General features: G+C 39.3%; 1 protein-coding gene across 1 annotated transcript in view; it reads left to right on the top strand.

Moving 5' to 3' along the window:
- Positions 1-7,642, top strand: part of casc3 (casc3 exon junction complex subunit) — a 30,774-nt gene extending 23,132 nt beyond the window's left edge. Inside the window, exons 8-13 of the mRNA XM_039739336.1 lie at positions 1,578-1,639; positions 1,753-1,861; positions 2,496-2,594; positions 3,460-3,665; positions 4,721-4,843; positions 6,116-7,642. Of these exons, the coding sequence (XP_039595270.1) occupies positions 1,578-1,639; positions 1,753-1,861; positions 2,496-2,594; positions 3,460-3,665; positions 4,721-4,843; positions 6,116-6,157 (641 nt within the window). The 3' untranslated portion in view covers positions 6,158-7,642. The remainder of the gene's footprint in view (positions 1-1,577; positions 1,640-1,752; positions 1,862-2,495; positions 2,595-3,459; positions 3,666-4,720; positions 4,844-6,115) is intronic.
- The last annotated feature ends 9,959 nt before the right edge of the window (positions 7,643-17,601 follow it).

Here is a 17,601-nt window from a genome sequence, read left to right as displayed (position 1 = left end):
TCACTTGATACACACTTAAGTGGTACAGTGGTAGACTATACAAACAAGATGTTGCCCTTTATCTCATTCCCATTTATTACATAAAAACAGAATTGTCTTCAATAATGTATACTGGATTTCCATGTTTGTTCCATGCAAATTTGCTGACTTTATGATATAGGGAGATAAAACCAAGGAAATCAAATGAACAGGTGTGTAGCTGGAGTGTAATCCGATTGGTGCCTCACGTTTTTTGAAGGTATGATGACAGTGGGTCATTGTGAAGCCTAAAAGAGTAATTTAAAAAAATAAGATAACTAAATGCTGAAAGGCAGAGTTAAGGCAAAATGGCAGTCCACCTGGGATGAACAGACTCCACTGAATTATTTGAATCATGCTGATTATTTATGCTGTTGACATTATTAATTTTATAAAGTACTAGCAACATTAACTGTAGAAGACCGGTAATAGAATAAATCTAAAAATATTTGACCTCTCGTTTGCCTTATGTGGTACCCTACATGCCTTTCTTCGGCATCCTTGTGTGTCTCAATCCCTTTTGCCTGCTGAAACCTCTTTTGCGTTCCTACAAAGGCAGTTTCTCTGACTCTGTCATTTTGAGGCAATTTGCTCACTTCCTGTCTGCTTTTTTTTTTGCTTCCCGAGTAAACAGCCCCTGTTACTCATTGTGAAAACCACATTCTTCTTCATGGATGTGAAAACCACATTCTTCTTCATGGATACTTCCTATCTTTTGAAAATTACTCAGTTTGCACCTCGAAATCCAAACTGATCAATCGGATTACTTGGAGTAACCAGACACATACACGAGTGTTTTATTATATATTAGATATATGTGAAATTTAATCACTGTCTCAAACTCGTGAAACCACTGCACCTATTTCTGCAAAACTTGACAGGCTAATATAATTTTAAGAATTTCTTCATATAAATATTTTAGAAAAAATTTAAAGCTGAGACAACCTCAGTAAAAATTTATCACTTGAAATAATATTGATAGCACTATGTATCCGCTAGATGGCAGCAACAGGTCAATAGTCTGCCATATCTATGGAAGGAAATGCATTTTGTTTAGAATCTGTTTATCTTGGCTTATATTTTATCTCTTATTGTTAAATATATAAAATTTAATTTCTCTGTCTGTTTGAGCATCACACATAAGCCACCACAATTATTTTTTTGTAAAACCTGACAGTTTTTTTGGATATTTTTTTTTTTATGTATCCATATTTAAAAAGATGGAGACAGCCTCAATAAAAGTTGCTTTTTTCCTGGACCTTTGCACCATTCAATCTGAACATCTCCAAAATACAACATGATATCAATGTGGTTTGCACTTGAAAAGAATTCAAAGGAAATTATGTAGGAAAACACCACCAATTTTAGGTGTTTGTTGACCTCAATGATTATTGAATTTTTAAATAAGCATGTTGAAGAAGAACAAGATAAATACTTTTGTTTGTAAATTAACTCATTAACCCATTCATTAACAGTTGATTTTTATCAAAATTATGAAACTAAAGTTCTCTTAGTGATATGCAGAGGATTTGAACATTTTTCTTACTCTTTGGCTCTAGGCATTCCTAATCAAATCCACATGGGAGGGGGACCACCTCAATACAACAGGATAGATGAAATGGTAAGCTGTCTGGGTGTGGGCTTCATTTCATTTGTTTCAGTGAGAGGTGTGTTTTTTTTTTTTCTTTCTTTCTTAAAAACATACTGGTAATGTGTGCGCCTCTCTCTCACTAGTCTGTAGGTGTTGGCCGTGCCAAGAGGTATTCCTCCCAGAGGCAGAGGCCTGTGCCTGAACCTGCACCCATGCACATTGGCATCATGGAAGGACACTACTATGACACAAGTAAGCATGGAGCCTGCCTTCTGAGCTAGCCAAGAGCATGATACTGGGGACTGGTTAAGGAAAAAGGAAGCGCAGCATACATTTATTTAATCATACCTTAAGTGTGCTGTGCTAAGAAGACCATGATTTTTTGAAATTTTTTTTTTTACACTTTGGGGTTTTATGGTTGCGGCACAAGTGAGTTGTTGAAGGGACCCCTTTTTAAGTCTTTAACAGCACCGTTTTCTAGATGCACTTGAATGTGTGTGTTTGTATCTTTTATTAGTTCACAGCTGCATCCTTCCTTTTCCTTAGTCATTTGAATCCTAATCACTTCTGTAGGGGTCACTGGGGGGAAGCTTTCATTAGCTTGATTGCCCCTCTTCATTTAATTAATGCTCTGCAGAAAGCATGATGAAATCAAATTAAATCAGAATGCCTCTAAATGAAAAACTTAGATCAATAGTATAGGAGCATGAAATGGTTCTGCCTCACCTTCCTTTTTTAAGCATTACTTCACCAGTAGCCTGTGTTATTCATGGTAAGGACACATTCTGTTGCACATCCTGTTCTCCAATGGCAGCATAAAGGAATGTTATACTTAAGGCTGTGTTTAGATTTCCAATTAAATCTCGTGTTTTCTTGTTTTCTCCAGTACCTTTCCAAGGACCAATATATACTCATGGTGAAACTCCTGGGCCCCTCCCTCCTCAAGGGATGATTGTTCAGCCTGAAATGCACCTTGCACACCCAGGTGAGTGCAAGTGTCCTGTGTTAGGATGTGGAAAACATGGTCCACCGATTCGTGGAAATCAGTAACAAAATGTAACATCATCCTGCATGATTCAGAAGCTCTACTTGCTGTGATGTCCTGTTGTAACACATTGCCTGAAGGGTTGTTGCTATAACTGCTCTGCATGGTTATGTTTATTCCCTGTACATTTGTGGTCTGTGCTGATACATTAGATGCAGAGAAGGCCCTATGAATATTAAGGACTGCAGTATATGATGGAGACCAAGTGATCTGTGTATATATACAGTGTGTATATATATATATATATATATATATATATATCTATCTCTATATCTATATCATATAGATATAGATATCTATATATATCTATATCTCTATATATAAATATATCTATATATCTATATCTATATATATATATATATATATATATATATATATCGATCGATCGATCTCTATCTATAGATAGATAGATATCTATCTATATCTATATCTATAGATAGATATCTATCTATATCTATATAGATATATCTATATAGATATATCTATATAGATATATCTATATAGATATATCTATATAGATATATCTATATAGATATATCTATCTATCTCTCTATCTCTATCTCTATCTATCTATATATAATATACACACACACACACTCACCTGGTGAAATCTGTGTACTCTTCTTATTTGTTGTGGAATCAGTGTGGATATTCTTTAATTCTCTTCTTGTTCAAATATCTTAAATGTGTTACTAACCCTAGTTGATTAGTCACATAACATTATTATTTTTAAAATTAATATAAAGTAAGAGGTTGCTATATTCCATCTCTCATTAGCAGCTTGTTTTTTTTTCTGCACTTTTAGGTCTTCATCCTCATCAGCCTCCGGCACCAATGCCAAATCCAGGGCTGTATGCAGGGCCTCCAGTTTCCATAACTCCAGGTCAACCACCTCCCCAGCAGTTGCTTCCCCCTACTTACTACCCAACGACAGGGGTGATGCCTTTTGGGAACACCAACTTCACTTACCCTCCTGGATCACCTCTAACCCCTATCTATCCCAGTCCACAGGTAACGTTGCCACTTTGGGGGGGAATTTAGGGAAAGGTGCAGAGGTACTGGCTATCTTAAGCGGCTAGTGAGTCCATGCTGAAATTGATATAAAAGCAGTTTATTAATATTGGCAATTGTGCAATTGACCAGCATCATAAACATTATAGTCATTTCAGAACCTGCTTTCACAACCTGAAATGTAATGTTTTTCTGTCATTTTGAAAGTCATTTCAAGTTTATAGATTATTCTTTGCAATATGGTTTATAATAATAGAGTGGCTGTGCTACCATGGTAACAGCTGCATGGTAAGAGAAAGAAGTGTGCAACTGCGTTTATGTTCTGATGCTTGAGTTTGTATGTGGAACTGAATAGAGTGTATCCTGATTATTATCCAGTGGCTCTTTCTATTTTAGTAATCAATCCTGATTATTATCCTGTGACTCTTTTTGTTGTAATAATAACATAATACTTATGTTATATAATAGCACAAAATGTATTTCTAGCCAGTGTCATTTTGGAAGGTGTGCAGATACCTCACTCTTTCTAAACTATTATAAATAAAATTACATTAGTGTGACTAAAAAAATGTATTCATTGTATTGGGGTGTGTGGGTTGTGACATGTATGAAAATTTGTATTGTATGGAGAGAGAGAGAGAAAAAGTGTGTTTCTGCTGAAAATTCAAATTGCTGAAGAACAATATGGTTTCATTTGTTCTTCATTCACCAGCAGCTTTATATATGTGATAATTAAAATATCGGAAGGTTCTGTAATTACTTACTTGTGTTGTCTTTGTATTTAGACACCATGTTATCACTACAGCTAGACTGCAGTATATAGTGAGCAGTGTAAAAATTACTGAATGTGTTTGTTGTCAAGAGAGCATGCTAACATCCAGAAGGAATCTTTATATATATATATATATATATATATATATAAAATAAATAAATAAAAATAAAAAGACTACTCTGGCAATTCTTTTTAGTTTGAGTGTTCACCATTTACAGTTATTTCTCCCCTCCTTAGCAACTTTTTTTTTTCCCCCCTCTGTTCTTTCTCACTCCTCTTACAGGCCCAGTCACAAGTTTATGGCGGTGTTACTTATTACAATCCTGTACAACAGCAGGCACAGCCTAAACCATCACCTGCACGCCGCACCTCCCAGCCAGTGACCATCAAGCCACCTCCTCCTGAGGTATGGGGTCTCTATCTCCACTATATTTTTAAAGACATTCATATAAGTTGAGTGGTGGTCCAATCAAAAAAGTGATCAAGTTTAAAATTGTACTATAAAGCTGCTTTATGGATAAGCATAAATTCTTGCACAGCTCTTTTCAACCCACTCTTCAGTTGATGCTCCCCTCATCTGTGTTTTCCAAAGTCTTAATTTGAGATTGTAGTGAATTGACAGGGAGTAGAAGTGGTTCCTGAAAGGTACATGAAGTTGAGGTAGAGTAAATAAAATATGAAAGATTGAAACTTGTTGGTATTGGGCTGTTGGTTGGCAAGTATGCCTTGCTATTCCAGAAGAAAGTCTTTAGAGGAGACTCGCTCAAGAATATGGTGTTATGGCTGGCAAAAGGACGCAGAATTACCTCTGTGCCAACAGAGGCAGGTGGAATCTTGTTCCAGGTGATAGATAGAGGAGGGGAATGGGATGTATGGAAAGTGTCTTAGAAGAATTGATCTGTCAGAATTTAGGAATACATGTTTGCTCAGGCAAGCAGTAGATTCATGCAGTTTCCAAAGATTTAGGTGAGACGCTTGAATAAAAGCATTAAAAATTAATTACTACAGAAGAAGCAAGCACACCCTTGGCCTCAGAAACTGGTATCTTATCTTATCTTATCTAAATCTTTGACCCGCTCCTCCATGCCAAATTCCTTCCACTTCAAGATGTTTGTGGTTTTTCTTGCATGTCCTACCCATTTCACAATATTTCAATAAGATTCAAATTGGGGCTTTGACAAGGCCACTCCGCAACCCTCTCTTCTTTTGGAGCAATTCCTTGGTGGTTTTACTAGTGTGCTTCGGCCATTATTGTTTTGAAAGGTCCATTTCTGGTTCCACTTTCACTTTTGGAGAAATGTCCTCTCATAGTCCTCAGCCTCTTTGATGTGATGCAGAATTTGTCGTTAACTTGTTGACCGCATGCTTTCCAGGCCCCAAGGCAGCATTGCAACTCCGGACTTATAATATTTTTACCATTCTTCATAGTTGTTGTGAGGGTTTTCCCGAAATGCTGTCTGGTTTATGCCAAGCATGTCTACTGTTACTGTGGCCAGACAATTCTGTCTTAAATTCATCTGTCCAGAGAAACATTGTTCCAGAAGGCCTAGTCTTTGCCTAAGTGTAGTTTTGGACAGAAAAGTAATGTTATAATGTGGGTATTATACCCAAAAGACATTCTATGTTTTAGGCAGCAGTAGAAGTTATCTAATTCACACTCACTTTTCTTTTTTCCCAGGAGATAAGCAATGAGAAGGGCAAAGAAAAAAGTGGCACATAAAGAAAAGCAGTTTGTGGACCACCTGCAAGTTGAGACCTTAATCATTTTCTAGTGTATATATGTTGGGTTTTTATATGTATTAAAAATTAAAAAGAGAATGGTTTTGGTTTTAAAAAAAAAAAAGACTTGCCAGAATGACATCTGCTTCACCAAGCTGGAGTTTAGACCTTCTTGTGAGTTTTCTTTTCCTTTTTTTTTTTTTCTTTCCAAAATGGCCACTACTAACCTGATTGTTGTGAACTCTTATATGATCGTGTCATACTGTCTCATGAGTATTCCTGGTGTCCCAATGACTCCCTAAATGCATCTGGATTATTACATTATCCCTAAGGGTTGAATTTGATATCACTCATAGCGCCAGGCTCCAGGCTGGTTCTTTGGAGCAAGGTGATGGTCAGATGGAGGCCAACTTTCCTTTGACAGCTGAAGTTTGAATGATTAAGTCTGAGGGGGGTGATAAGAAACACTGGTTTGATGAGAATTCATAAATGTAGTGCGTCTTTGATGAGAAGGCATTTTGAAAGGAAGATGGGAGCTGCTATGAATATAAAATGCTTATTTCGGACCTTTTTCTGCACTTTTTTTTTTTTTCTTTTTATGAAGTACAGTGTGTTTACTTTGTAGTTAAAGAACAAGAAGTGACTGAAGTTCCATGTTACAATAGCCAAGGCAGCCCTGTTCTAAGAAACTGCATAAATCTGGACCTAGTGGAGTGAATGGTTCATTTGCAAAAATACTGCAACTTTCAATACTTGCTTTTCTCCTAATAAAGAGAACAGCTATCTTTTATATATTCTGCTGGGGAAACTTGAAACTTTTCATAACTGCTTGTGCCGTACAGTTCAGCTTCACAGAGAGGGGCAATGTTTGATATAGGTGCTGGTAAAGGGCACCTCATTAAAAAAAAAAAAAATGGCAGCCGAGTGATTTCTATTAGCAAAAACTTCCTCCAGTTGTAGTCATTTTTTTGTGTTACCTGCATTTGGTATCTGTGGAAGCAAGTGAACCTGTGCACCCACAGCTCAATATGTTATGTGTACCGCTAGCATTTTCTTTAGCTGCCCTTCTCTTTGGCAGGATTGAGGAGGTAGAGTGCTACACCTCAAGGCTGCTCCACAGATCTTTCATCCCAGGGTATTACCCTTGCCTCTTCGTTATGTAATTATGATGTTTTATTTCAGTTATGTTTCCTAAGCAACAACACCCATGCCTCTTGAAAACACTCAATCCTTTTAACCATCAAGATAAAAGAAAAAAAAATAGATCACCTTTTCTGGCGGAGTGCGCTTGTGCAGATTGGTTTATTATTGGGTTCCTCCTCCATTGGCTCATTTAAACATGAGCCTTTTTTTTGTGTGTGTGCGTGCGTGCCCCCTTTTTTTTTTTTTTTTGTCTCATGCTTTTGTCATTGACAGTGTTATTTTATTTTGTACTGCAAAATGTATTGCACCTTTGTCATTACTGATACATTAAAAAAAAAAAAAATTCTCTGCCTTAAAAATTAAAAGAACTAATGTTTGTATTGCATATCAGTTGTGGGCTCGGAATATTAGACCTGTTTACACTGTGACGCTTAGTAATTTTATAGGCATGTGAATTTGTAAAAATAAGTTTTTGTTTTCCCTTGTTGAAACATTGGTGGAGAAAACAAAATAAAGCCATAAAAAAGGATGCTGCATTTGTGTGATAGTGGGTGGCTGCTGGAGTCTCGGGTGATTGCTTTTATTTCTGAGTGCTTCTGGACATGAAGGAAATTAATTTAACCAGAACTGGAAGATGTTGAGAATTTGTGTTTTGTTTTTTTCCCTCTTCAGATAATCTATTTTGTTCATTTTAATGGTGTGATCCAGAAATCCATGTATTTAACCCACTTTTTGCTTTACAGTTGTGCAACTTCTGGAACCTAAACTGGTAGTATTGGGTAGAAGAGAGGAACCAACCTGGAATGAGGTGTTAGTCACATTGGGCACGTTTAGAATCACTAATTTGAAGTGTCACTATGTAATGAAATGGATTTAGACTCTATTTTATAGTTCTTTATTTAAATATATGTGTACTACTTAACGTAAATAGAAAAAAGGAGGCTGTGCTTTTAAGTAGGTTGTCTGTTCAGTGTCAACAGAAATTTGAGTGATGGTTGAATTCCATCCTGAAAGTGCAAATCTGTTAATTTGTTTAAAGGTTAACAAAGGGAAAATAACCTATTAAATGACTCCAAAGCGGTCCAGGAGGGCTACTGTGGCTGCAAGTTTTCATTCTAACCCATTTTTTAATTAGCGACCAGTTTTTGTTGCTATGTAACTGGTTTTCCCTTCATTTTAATGATTTGTTTTTACAACTTAGTCCGCCGAGTTGCTTCGTTTATGCGTTACTCGACACCCAAACGGAAAAAAGAAGTGAAGAAAGCCAATAGATGACCAGCAAAATCGGGGCGTCAAACTCCAACCTCTCTAACCTATTTCTTAAATTAGCCAATACTTGGTAATTAAGTCCATTATTTAATTCCACAACTTGTTGGTCGTTTTCGCAGCAGATATTTCTAAAACTGTTGACTTTCTCTTTTCTTACTCCAGCTTCCATGGTAAGCCGCACCACTTCCCTCTTAGTAGCCGTGAAGTCCTGATTGTGTTGAAGCAGTAAGGGGGCATGGGGTACCCTGTTACTTTTTGATCCCATTTTCACTGTGTAGACTTGAAGAAACAAAACTGCAAAATGGATATTTTTCCACAACTTCCCATAGTGAGTGTCATGTGTGGTAGGGTTGAGAGGAAGCTGATGTTTACTTTCAGGACTGAAAAATTCTGAAGTGCTGGTACCGTACCATTTTAAAATTTGGGTGTTTTGGTATACCATTAAACCCTAATCTGTTCAATAGAAGCAACTCTATTGAAAAATAGTAGTGTGCTTCACAGGATTTGACTGTGCTGTGGGTTTGGCAAATAAACAATATGAGCTGATAGGATTGTTGTGCATTTCCTCTTTGGATTAATATTGTATTTACAGTATTTTTACTAATGGTTCAAAAAAAGTTGCCAGCATTCTGTTTCATTATTCAACTCACTATAGTAAACTCGCCCCAGGCTGTTAAATCGTCGTCCTTTCTGTTTTCTCTTATTGTGGTGGCACTGTTACTGAGAATATTTTTTGCATTTTACAACTTGTATGGCGTGGCTAGATTAGAAGCCGGAGGGCTTAAAGTTTAGTCATGTCTTCACACAGTAAATTAAAAAGATGAAATTATGAATGAAGTTTGGTTCCATTTTGCTCAGCCAGAGTTCAGTCCCAGGTACTTAGAACTGTGTGACGTACTCGATGTGTTGGGGAAAAATCCATTCTTCCATCTATTTAGTAAGCCCTCTTGTTCCAGTTGCAGGGCCATGGGTAGTCCAACGTCTCCACACAATAACAGGCAGAGCTGGACACCAGAGTAATAATAAGTTGACATTTATAGAGCACCTTTCCCAAACCCAAGGTTGCTTTAAATACAGAGGGAGGAAACAAAAATCACACAGAAGACAAAAGTTCATCGAAGGGAAAAGTTTTGAGTTGAGATTTAAAGGTGGAGAAAGAGGAGCAAACTCGGAGAGACTGAGGAAGAGAGCTCCTGAGTTGAGGAGCTGTAACACCGGACGACCTGCCTCCCAGGGTGGAGAGTCTGGTACGTGGGACAGTAAGGAGATTACTGCTCGAGGACCTGAGAGAGCGACAAGCTGAGTGAGGTAGGGGGGCAAGGTTATGTAGAGCTTTAGAGAAGTTGGCCAATTTAGCATGCATGTGTTTGTGATGATACTTTACCTTAATTATGAACAGTTATGTGATGTGTGGTCATTACATTTATTTCTCTAAACCCTAAAAGTACCACAGACTGTCTCAAATCAACTTCACAAAGGAGAAAACACAAAAGGATCTGACCTTGCCATCAAATTGGCTGCTTGTCCAAGAGGTGGCTATCTTTCCTGTAATGCTTTAGACTGCACAAATCCAAATTCAATCTTCCTTAATGCTTTTCTGTTCTCTCATTGAGTCTTCCATCTTCCATTCCACATCATAGGCAGTCATGTCAAACTGAAGTTATTTTGGCATGAGGAGATCACAGTCGGCTTTAACGGCTAGACCTAAATGTTCAACTTCCACTGCTGGATTGCAGATATGCTGGCTGCTTCATTGCCTGGCCCCAAAATTGATAAACAGCCATCCCTCCCTAATTAGGGTGGCCGGTTTCATAGATGACACTTGTACTAGGGTGTTGTACTGTGTTAACCATTATGGACGTAGTGAGAAGTCGAGCAAAATAACACGTTTTATAGGCTAACTACAAAGATTACAATATGCAAGCTTTCGAGGCAACTCGGGCCCCTTGCCTTAAAACATTGCGTATAGGTGACCCTTGAAAAGGAAGGTGGCACTGTGGCGTAACTGGCCCATGCTTCTGGATTTAGATGACAATGTAAAATATGCAGACAGAACAGGATGAAAGATTTGAGGTTGCCACCAAAGAAGTGCAAAAACAAAACAGCCTTTACAAACGGAGCTCATGATTCAAACTTAAGGCAGTAGTACAAAATGGTGGTTATATGGATGAATGACAGGATGGGGCGGATCTGTGGACCAGAACTGGAAATGATATCATCAGTGGGAAGTTCCTTCAGTTGGTCTGCAGAGGAAGTAAAAGGGGAAAGTGTTGGAGGACAGCGCCATCCCCTGGTTCGGCAAATAATTATAGTTAAGTCCCTAATTGGCCTCCCATGTGCACGTGTCACAATAGATAGAAGTTTAATTGAAATTTAAATTCCACTCCCAGCTTCCGGTGTAGAGTTTTGAATACGCCTGGGTGTCTCTGCATCCTCAAGGACCAGTGGATTGCATACTGGGCCCTGTGGCAGGCAAACAGCACCCATGGTTAGAGTTTTTAAAAAAAAAGCTGAAATGCTGCCTTAACACTTCTCTATTGCCAGCTGAGCTTGTCTTGTTTACTCGCCTTTCCCCATTTGTTGTATTTCTGTAATTTTGTTTTCTTTTTTCAGCTTACTGATTCATTCTCGGCTTTACTTGTGGTGTACTTTGTTGACTTGCATCCATGGAAACCTTCAGCTCAGAATTGTTGATGTTCTTCTATCATTTCCTCTTCGCGTGTTATTGCACCGTTATCTGTAGGTTTATTTGGCTCTGGCATTAAACCATGTCTGACCTGCATGGAGGCCTTTTACTAAGAATCGCCTGCGGGCAGTGCTGGCTGCTCCAAGACCCTTTTGGGGTGGTCTTTTAGTCAAGACAAAATCCCGGGAACGTTACTATTGTGGCAGTTGATTTTTTGCTTCCTCTTTCTTCACTATCTTAGGGCCACAAGGTCACTTTATCTTTGTTGCATGGCACATCTACAAGCCACCCGCCTTTCCCCCTTCCTTTTTTTTCCTCAAGCTTGCCTGTGAAGCAGATGACCACCAGGGGATGCCATTGTACAAAGAACTGCAGCATTGCATCTGACAGGTGGTCAGGTTGCCTCCTTGAAGATGAAGGCAGGAGAGACAGTGGAAGTTCAAGCGAGTAACTTCCCAAACAAAAACAAGCACAAAAATTCCCTGGCTTTTGTTTACAACTCTCCACATCAGTCAGCTGTAACTATGGAGGAAGGAGAGCCTTGCGGGTGACGCATGGTGTCTTTAATTGGAAACTACTCGGCTTAGTCATTGGCATGAGCTATTAGTCATTCTGCTGCAACCTATAATAAAACACTTTTAATGATTTTTTTTTTCTTTCTACACTCAATGCTTAGCGTGCTTTCCAAATTCCCTCCGCTCAGTCTGTTTTGTTTTCCAGGATGTGCCACTTTGTCTGTTACACCCCATGCTGCTCTGCATAATCGGCCATCCTTTTGTGCCACACTGTGGAATGACAGCTTCAAACAGGTTGAATGGAGAACGGGAGAGAGGGAGGGAGGGAACTGGATTTGTAAATGGTGCTTCCCACACATCAAAAAAAGTCTGCCAACGCTGCCATGCCTGAGTGCCCAGTCTCTACCACACGTGTTACAGCACTTTTTTTTTTTTTAAATACCTTTATCATCCACTCTGGCCATGTCTTTGTCAGACTGCCGTTTACTTTGATGCCAGTCCTGCTCTAGCACTGCTCTCTGTTTTGTACGGCTCTCCTTCCATAAGATGTAGACATTTGCATTCCTGAATGAACCTGAACCCATATAGTAGTCTAACATTGATACTAATGCTCTGTTTTCTTGATCTTCTTAGCAGTTTGCTCATCACGTCCTCTTAATTTGGATGCCAGTCACTTTGGATTTTGTGTTGAACCATTTACAAAGAGCAACAAGTACAGGGCACTGGACACAAGGGCTTGAGGTAAGAGTACGGTGACACATCGGTCAGTCATCAGCATTTATCATGCTTGTTTTGTGATTGGCAGACATCTGTGATACGAGTGTTACGAGCTGTTCTAGGTGCCACTCCTCGGTCTCCTGCTGTGCCAGGTTCAGAATGAGGCGCTCTTTTTGGTTTAATCTTAGGCCTACTTTAGTAAACCTTACTTTGATTAAGTTTTCAGCTTGCTACATTATTAACTTTTGTTGAGCCTGGCTTAGGGGGATTCCATATGGGTCTGACCACGGATCACCACAGTGCCTTCAGGATTGCATTCCAGCCATTTTCTTTAATGGTAGCCAATTACTGTTGCAAATGGTGGAGACTTTGTTCCCTTAATTTTAATCTAGCTACTTTTTAAGATTTATTCTTCATACTCCTTTAATCTATCTATTTTTCGACTATCTATACATATTTTGAATCTGCCTCTCTCCCTCATTCATTGTCCAAGAATCCTTCAAAAGCATAACATTATTGGAGTGCGTCTTTCCTGTTTATATTCTTTACTTGCATTATCCGGAAGTGAGTATCCACCTTAATAAAAAAGTGTCTGTGTCTGTGTGTCTGCTCAGTTTCTACATTTCTTTCATTCCAACATGTGTGTCTGAAGGAAGGTGTCCTGGAGGAATTAATCTGTCAAAATTTAGGAATACTTGTTTGTTCAGGCAAACAGCAGATTTAATGCAGACAGTTCTAATAGATAAGAGTGAAATGTTTGAATAAAAACATAAGAAGAAATTACTCCTTCAGTCATTTTTTTCAACAAAAACTATCAGTAGATGTTTCTGTTATTCTGACAGATGATGCATCACAAACAGCAGCAGTGAAGTGTGTTGTATGGGTCATTCCAACAGGTGGTGCATCACAAACATTTGCAGCAACAAAATTCATTGCATTTGTCATTCCAACAGATGGCACATTACAAACATTTTGGTGAGATAAAATGTATTGCACTTGTCATTCTAACAGATGGTGCATCACAAACATTTTGGTTATTAAAATGCATTGTATTTATTATTCCAACAGATGACACATCACAGACATTAAAGCCCCGCGTCACACTGAATTTTTTTTCCAGACATTTTTAGTTACTGTATAGCCTTCATGTGCATAATCTGTTGGTGACGTGCCCCCATGAAGAGAGTCGCATACTGTGATATAGATAACGACAAAGACTTGACTATTCCGCGATAGGCTTGGATAAAATCAAGCCTGATTGATTTTCTCGTTAGTCAGAGGGACAGCCTCTTTGCATACAAGAACTGATAACCACTGAGCACCCGGCAGGCAGTACAATGCATAGAAAAAAGGCAACGAAGGATACGGAAGACGTGTGCTTTGAAACTCACAAACAGAAGAGAAGCCCCTCTGCCTAATTACTTTTGTGATATGTATCAAAACAGAATGGGAAAAAGTAAAAAAAAAAAAAAAAAAAAGGCAGTGGCTCCAGCTGAACACACCACAGCTATTAACTCTCTGCCCAGCACTGGCTCTGTCAGGCAACATGAGGGCTGTGGACCTCGTAAACAGAAGAGAAGCTCGCCTGTCTGATGTCTCGTATTTTACATACCATGACAATGTCTGTGATGCACCATCGGTTGGAATGACAAATGCAATGCATTTTATTTCTGCATTCCAATAGATGCTGCCCAGCACAAATTAACACTTGGGTCTAGGTTGATTGCTTAGATTTCAAACTGTCTTAGATGGGTAGCATAGTTAGCCCACCTTATAAGGGCAAGTATGTGTGTGTCGATCCACCTGTAATGTCTGTTATCTAACAGATGGCGCATCACAAACATCAGCACTGGGTTAATGAATCCCATACAGAATGTCATAGAACAGATGCATCATCTGTTGGAATGACACATGCAATGCATTCTATTGCTACATCCATTACAAAATACATTCCAACAGATAGCACATCACAAACATTATAGCACATCACAAACATTAACACTGCTTGTATGAATCCGATTACAAATGGCATATAACAGACACATGCACTGCATTTGCCATTTCAGCAGATGGTGCATCACAAACATTTGTAGTATTGCATTTTATTACTACAAATGTCCGTGATACGCCATCTGTTGGAATGATAAATGAAATGTATTTTATTACAATATGCATTACAAAATGCATTCAAATAAATGATGCATGGCAAATGTTTACACTTACGTCTGCATTGATTACTTAGATTTCAAACTGGCACAGCTTGTTAATAATTTAGTAAAAAAAAAATGCATTTTGTACACTTTGAGCATACAAATGGATAATTAGCTAGTGTTTCTCATTCTTTTTTGGCAGTTGTACCAATTTTTGTCCTTTGACAATAAGAGGAGGATTTTTGGGCCTATGATGAAACAAGTGTGAAAAGAAACCGGCGTTAAGTAACATACCCTTCCCACCTTGGTACGACTTACTCTTCTGTTCCAGGCTGGTCCTGTTTTATTATGATGCTGTCTTTACTTTAAATCTGACCCCAGCTCTCTGACGTTTACAACCTGGCCATATGTTAAAGCAGCATTTCTGTGTTGTACTGGTCCCAGTTAATTATGATCTGCTATTTATGGTCCCCATTTTCACCCACCTCTCTCTTCTTTAGATAGTATGACTGTCTGGATTTCACTTAGTACTGGACCCAGTTTCAAACTGGTGCTTTTTCGTGTCACACCTGTCCCAGTTTAATATGACTTGTACTAAATTGTGGAATAGAAGAGCAACACTCTCAGCATTTTAAATCTGACCCAGTTTAGTTCGACTGTCTTTTAGTTTAAAACTAGGCTATCTGTTAAATCAGCATTTTCAGGTCATACTGGTCCCAATTTTTTATGATCTGTTATTTAAGGTCCCAGTATAAGATCTCCTTTCTCTCATTTAGAACTTATCTCAGTGTAGTAATACTGGGCCCAGTTTCAAACCAGTGAGATGGTCCCAGTTTGGTATGGCGCTCTCACGGATTCCAGTCAGCTCCCAGTTTAGTACAGCTCTCACTTCAGCTCTGTGACTTTAATCTGCAAGCGGGTCTTCCAGCTTACAAGGAAAACTTGGGAGTTGGTGGCAGGACTGGCACTCAAGGCACCATAAAAAAACAAAAAAAAACTCCCAGTGTTCCAGTGTGGTGCTGAGGTGTCACCCGCTGCACTCGGGTCCCAATCCATATGGTTTGTCATGTTGTGAGTGCAGCAGCCCCCAACCAACCACTTGTTTTGCCCCGTGTCCAGCCTCTCCAGTTTAGAACTGATTTCAGTGTTCTTGCTTTAGCTCGACCCTCCATTCTGTGTAAGCCCGGTGTGAGCTTCTGTTTCTGTCCTGTTAGTGGCCGTCGTCTTCTTTTTCACCTCATTTCTTTCAGACTTCACCTTGACACCTCGTCAAATTCCAGGGCCGCAAGACTGGTATCTACTTTAGTTTTGTTGCTGGTGGGGAATTCTCCGGCAGCAAAGGTCACGAGAGTCAGAAAGCTTTGGAAGTCATAGGTCTATGGAAAATGAAAAAGCAAGCCCAAGCTGCGCCTGCACCCGTCGCCACCCACCCAGATCCACCAGCGGGTCTTCATTCTTTAAGTTGCACGTCCACGGTCATCACTGGGACTGATTACTCTAGGGCAGGGGTGGGCAATGTCAGTCCTGGAGGGCTGCAGTGGCTGCAGGTTTTCATTCCAACCCAATTGCTTAATTACAAAACAATCCTTGACAAAACCTGACCTTATTTAATTTTATGGCTTGTTAGTTTGCAATGTTAGGTTCTTATATCATAGATTTTTTTTTTAGATATCAAATGATTTGAAGCCTTAAGCAGATAATTTTCACTCTGTCACATTTTTCTATTAAGTGTTTTATTAAATCAAACCGCGCATGATGAACACACATGGGTGTAAATGGAAACAAGCTAGAGGGAGGACTGCTGGCTGCTTTGTCATTTACATCTTATTGCTAATAAGGTGCCATTGAAATAAGCAATTAAGGTTGGGACCCTTAATGAGCAAGACCACTAAATTGAAGAATCAAATTGTCACATAAGCAATAATTGACTTCTCATTAAGAAGGTGGGTTGGAACAAAAATCTGCAGCCACTGTGGCTCTCCAAAACTGACATTGCCCACCACTGGTCTAGGGGGTGGATGGAGGATGAGGATGTGAAAGACCATTAAAAATGAGTGTGACTGGTGTGTGGGGAGCATTGTGGATGTTTGTCCCGTGTGTGTGTGTGTGTGTGTGTGTGTGTGTGTGTGTGTGCACGCGTGTGTGCTAGCAGGGTGTGTGTGTGCTCGCACCCCCCTCTGCTAATTAAAGCCTCATCGTGTGCCGACTTTCCAGTTCAAGCCACAGAGTTTCCTGCCTGGGTGCAGAGAGGACAAAACATTTTGTTATTATTTTTAATAACGGTATTTTTTGTTAATTATTTTTTCTCCAGCCGTCTGGAGTTTTTTTGTTTTTTCTGTCCCCCCTGGCCATTGAACCTTACTCTTATTCGATGTTAATGTTAATTTATTTTGTTTTATAATTGTGTCTTTCATTTTTCTATTCTTTAATATGTAAAGCACTTTGAGCTACTGTTTGTATGAAATGTGCTATATATAAATAAATAAATGTTGTTATTTTGCCTGCTGGCACACCGTAAAGGGCGTTTCCGCTCCTGGGAGGTGGCACTGATGGCCTGCTCTTTTTAATTTTTCTTTTTCTTCTCTCAATTTGCCAAATGATTTTTCTGTTGGTGGATTCCTGAGGTGCCTTGTGGGATAGCGTACACCGCAGCGGCTGAGACTTGCTCAATGTGGCTTACTTTCCTCCCACAGAACTCCTACTACAATCTGGAGCGGCAAGTCGAATCTCCCGTAACCCTGGAGACGGCATCCCCGCACACAGGAAAAAAAAAACGGGGCCATGGCGGTGCAGCCAATCAGCGGGAACCCATCAAGTGCGCAAGGGGCACAGCAATGTGACTGATGCCACGCTGCCGCCTTTGTCACGTCTCAAATCGTCTTTCCTCCTGTGGTTGTCATCGGCTGTTGAAGTCTCAGTCTGCTGCAGTTGTGTGGAAATGTAAGTGCACCCCATGACTTATTTT

The sequence above is a fragment of the Polypterus senegalus genome, chromosome 17 (genome assembly GCF_016835505.1).
Source record: "Polypterus senegalus isolate Bchr_013 chromosome 17, ASM1683550v1, whole genome shotgun sequence".
NCBI lineage: Eukaryota > Metazoa > Chordata > Cladistia > Polypteriformes > Polypteridae > Polypterus > Polypterus senegalus.
This window is presented reverse-complemented; position numbering and strand designations above follow the sequence as displayed.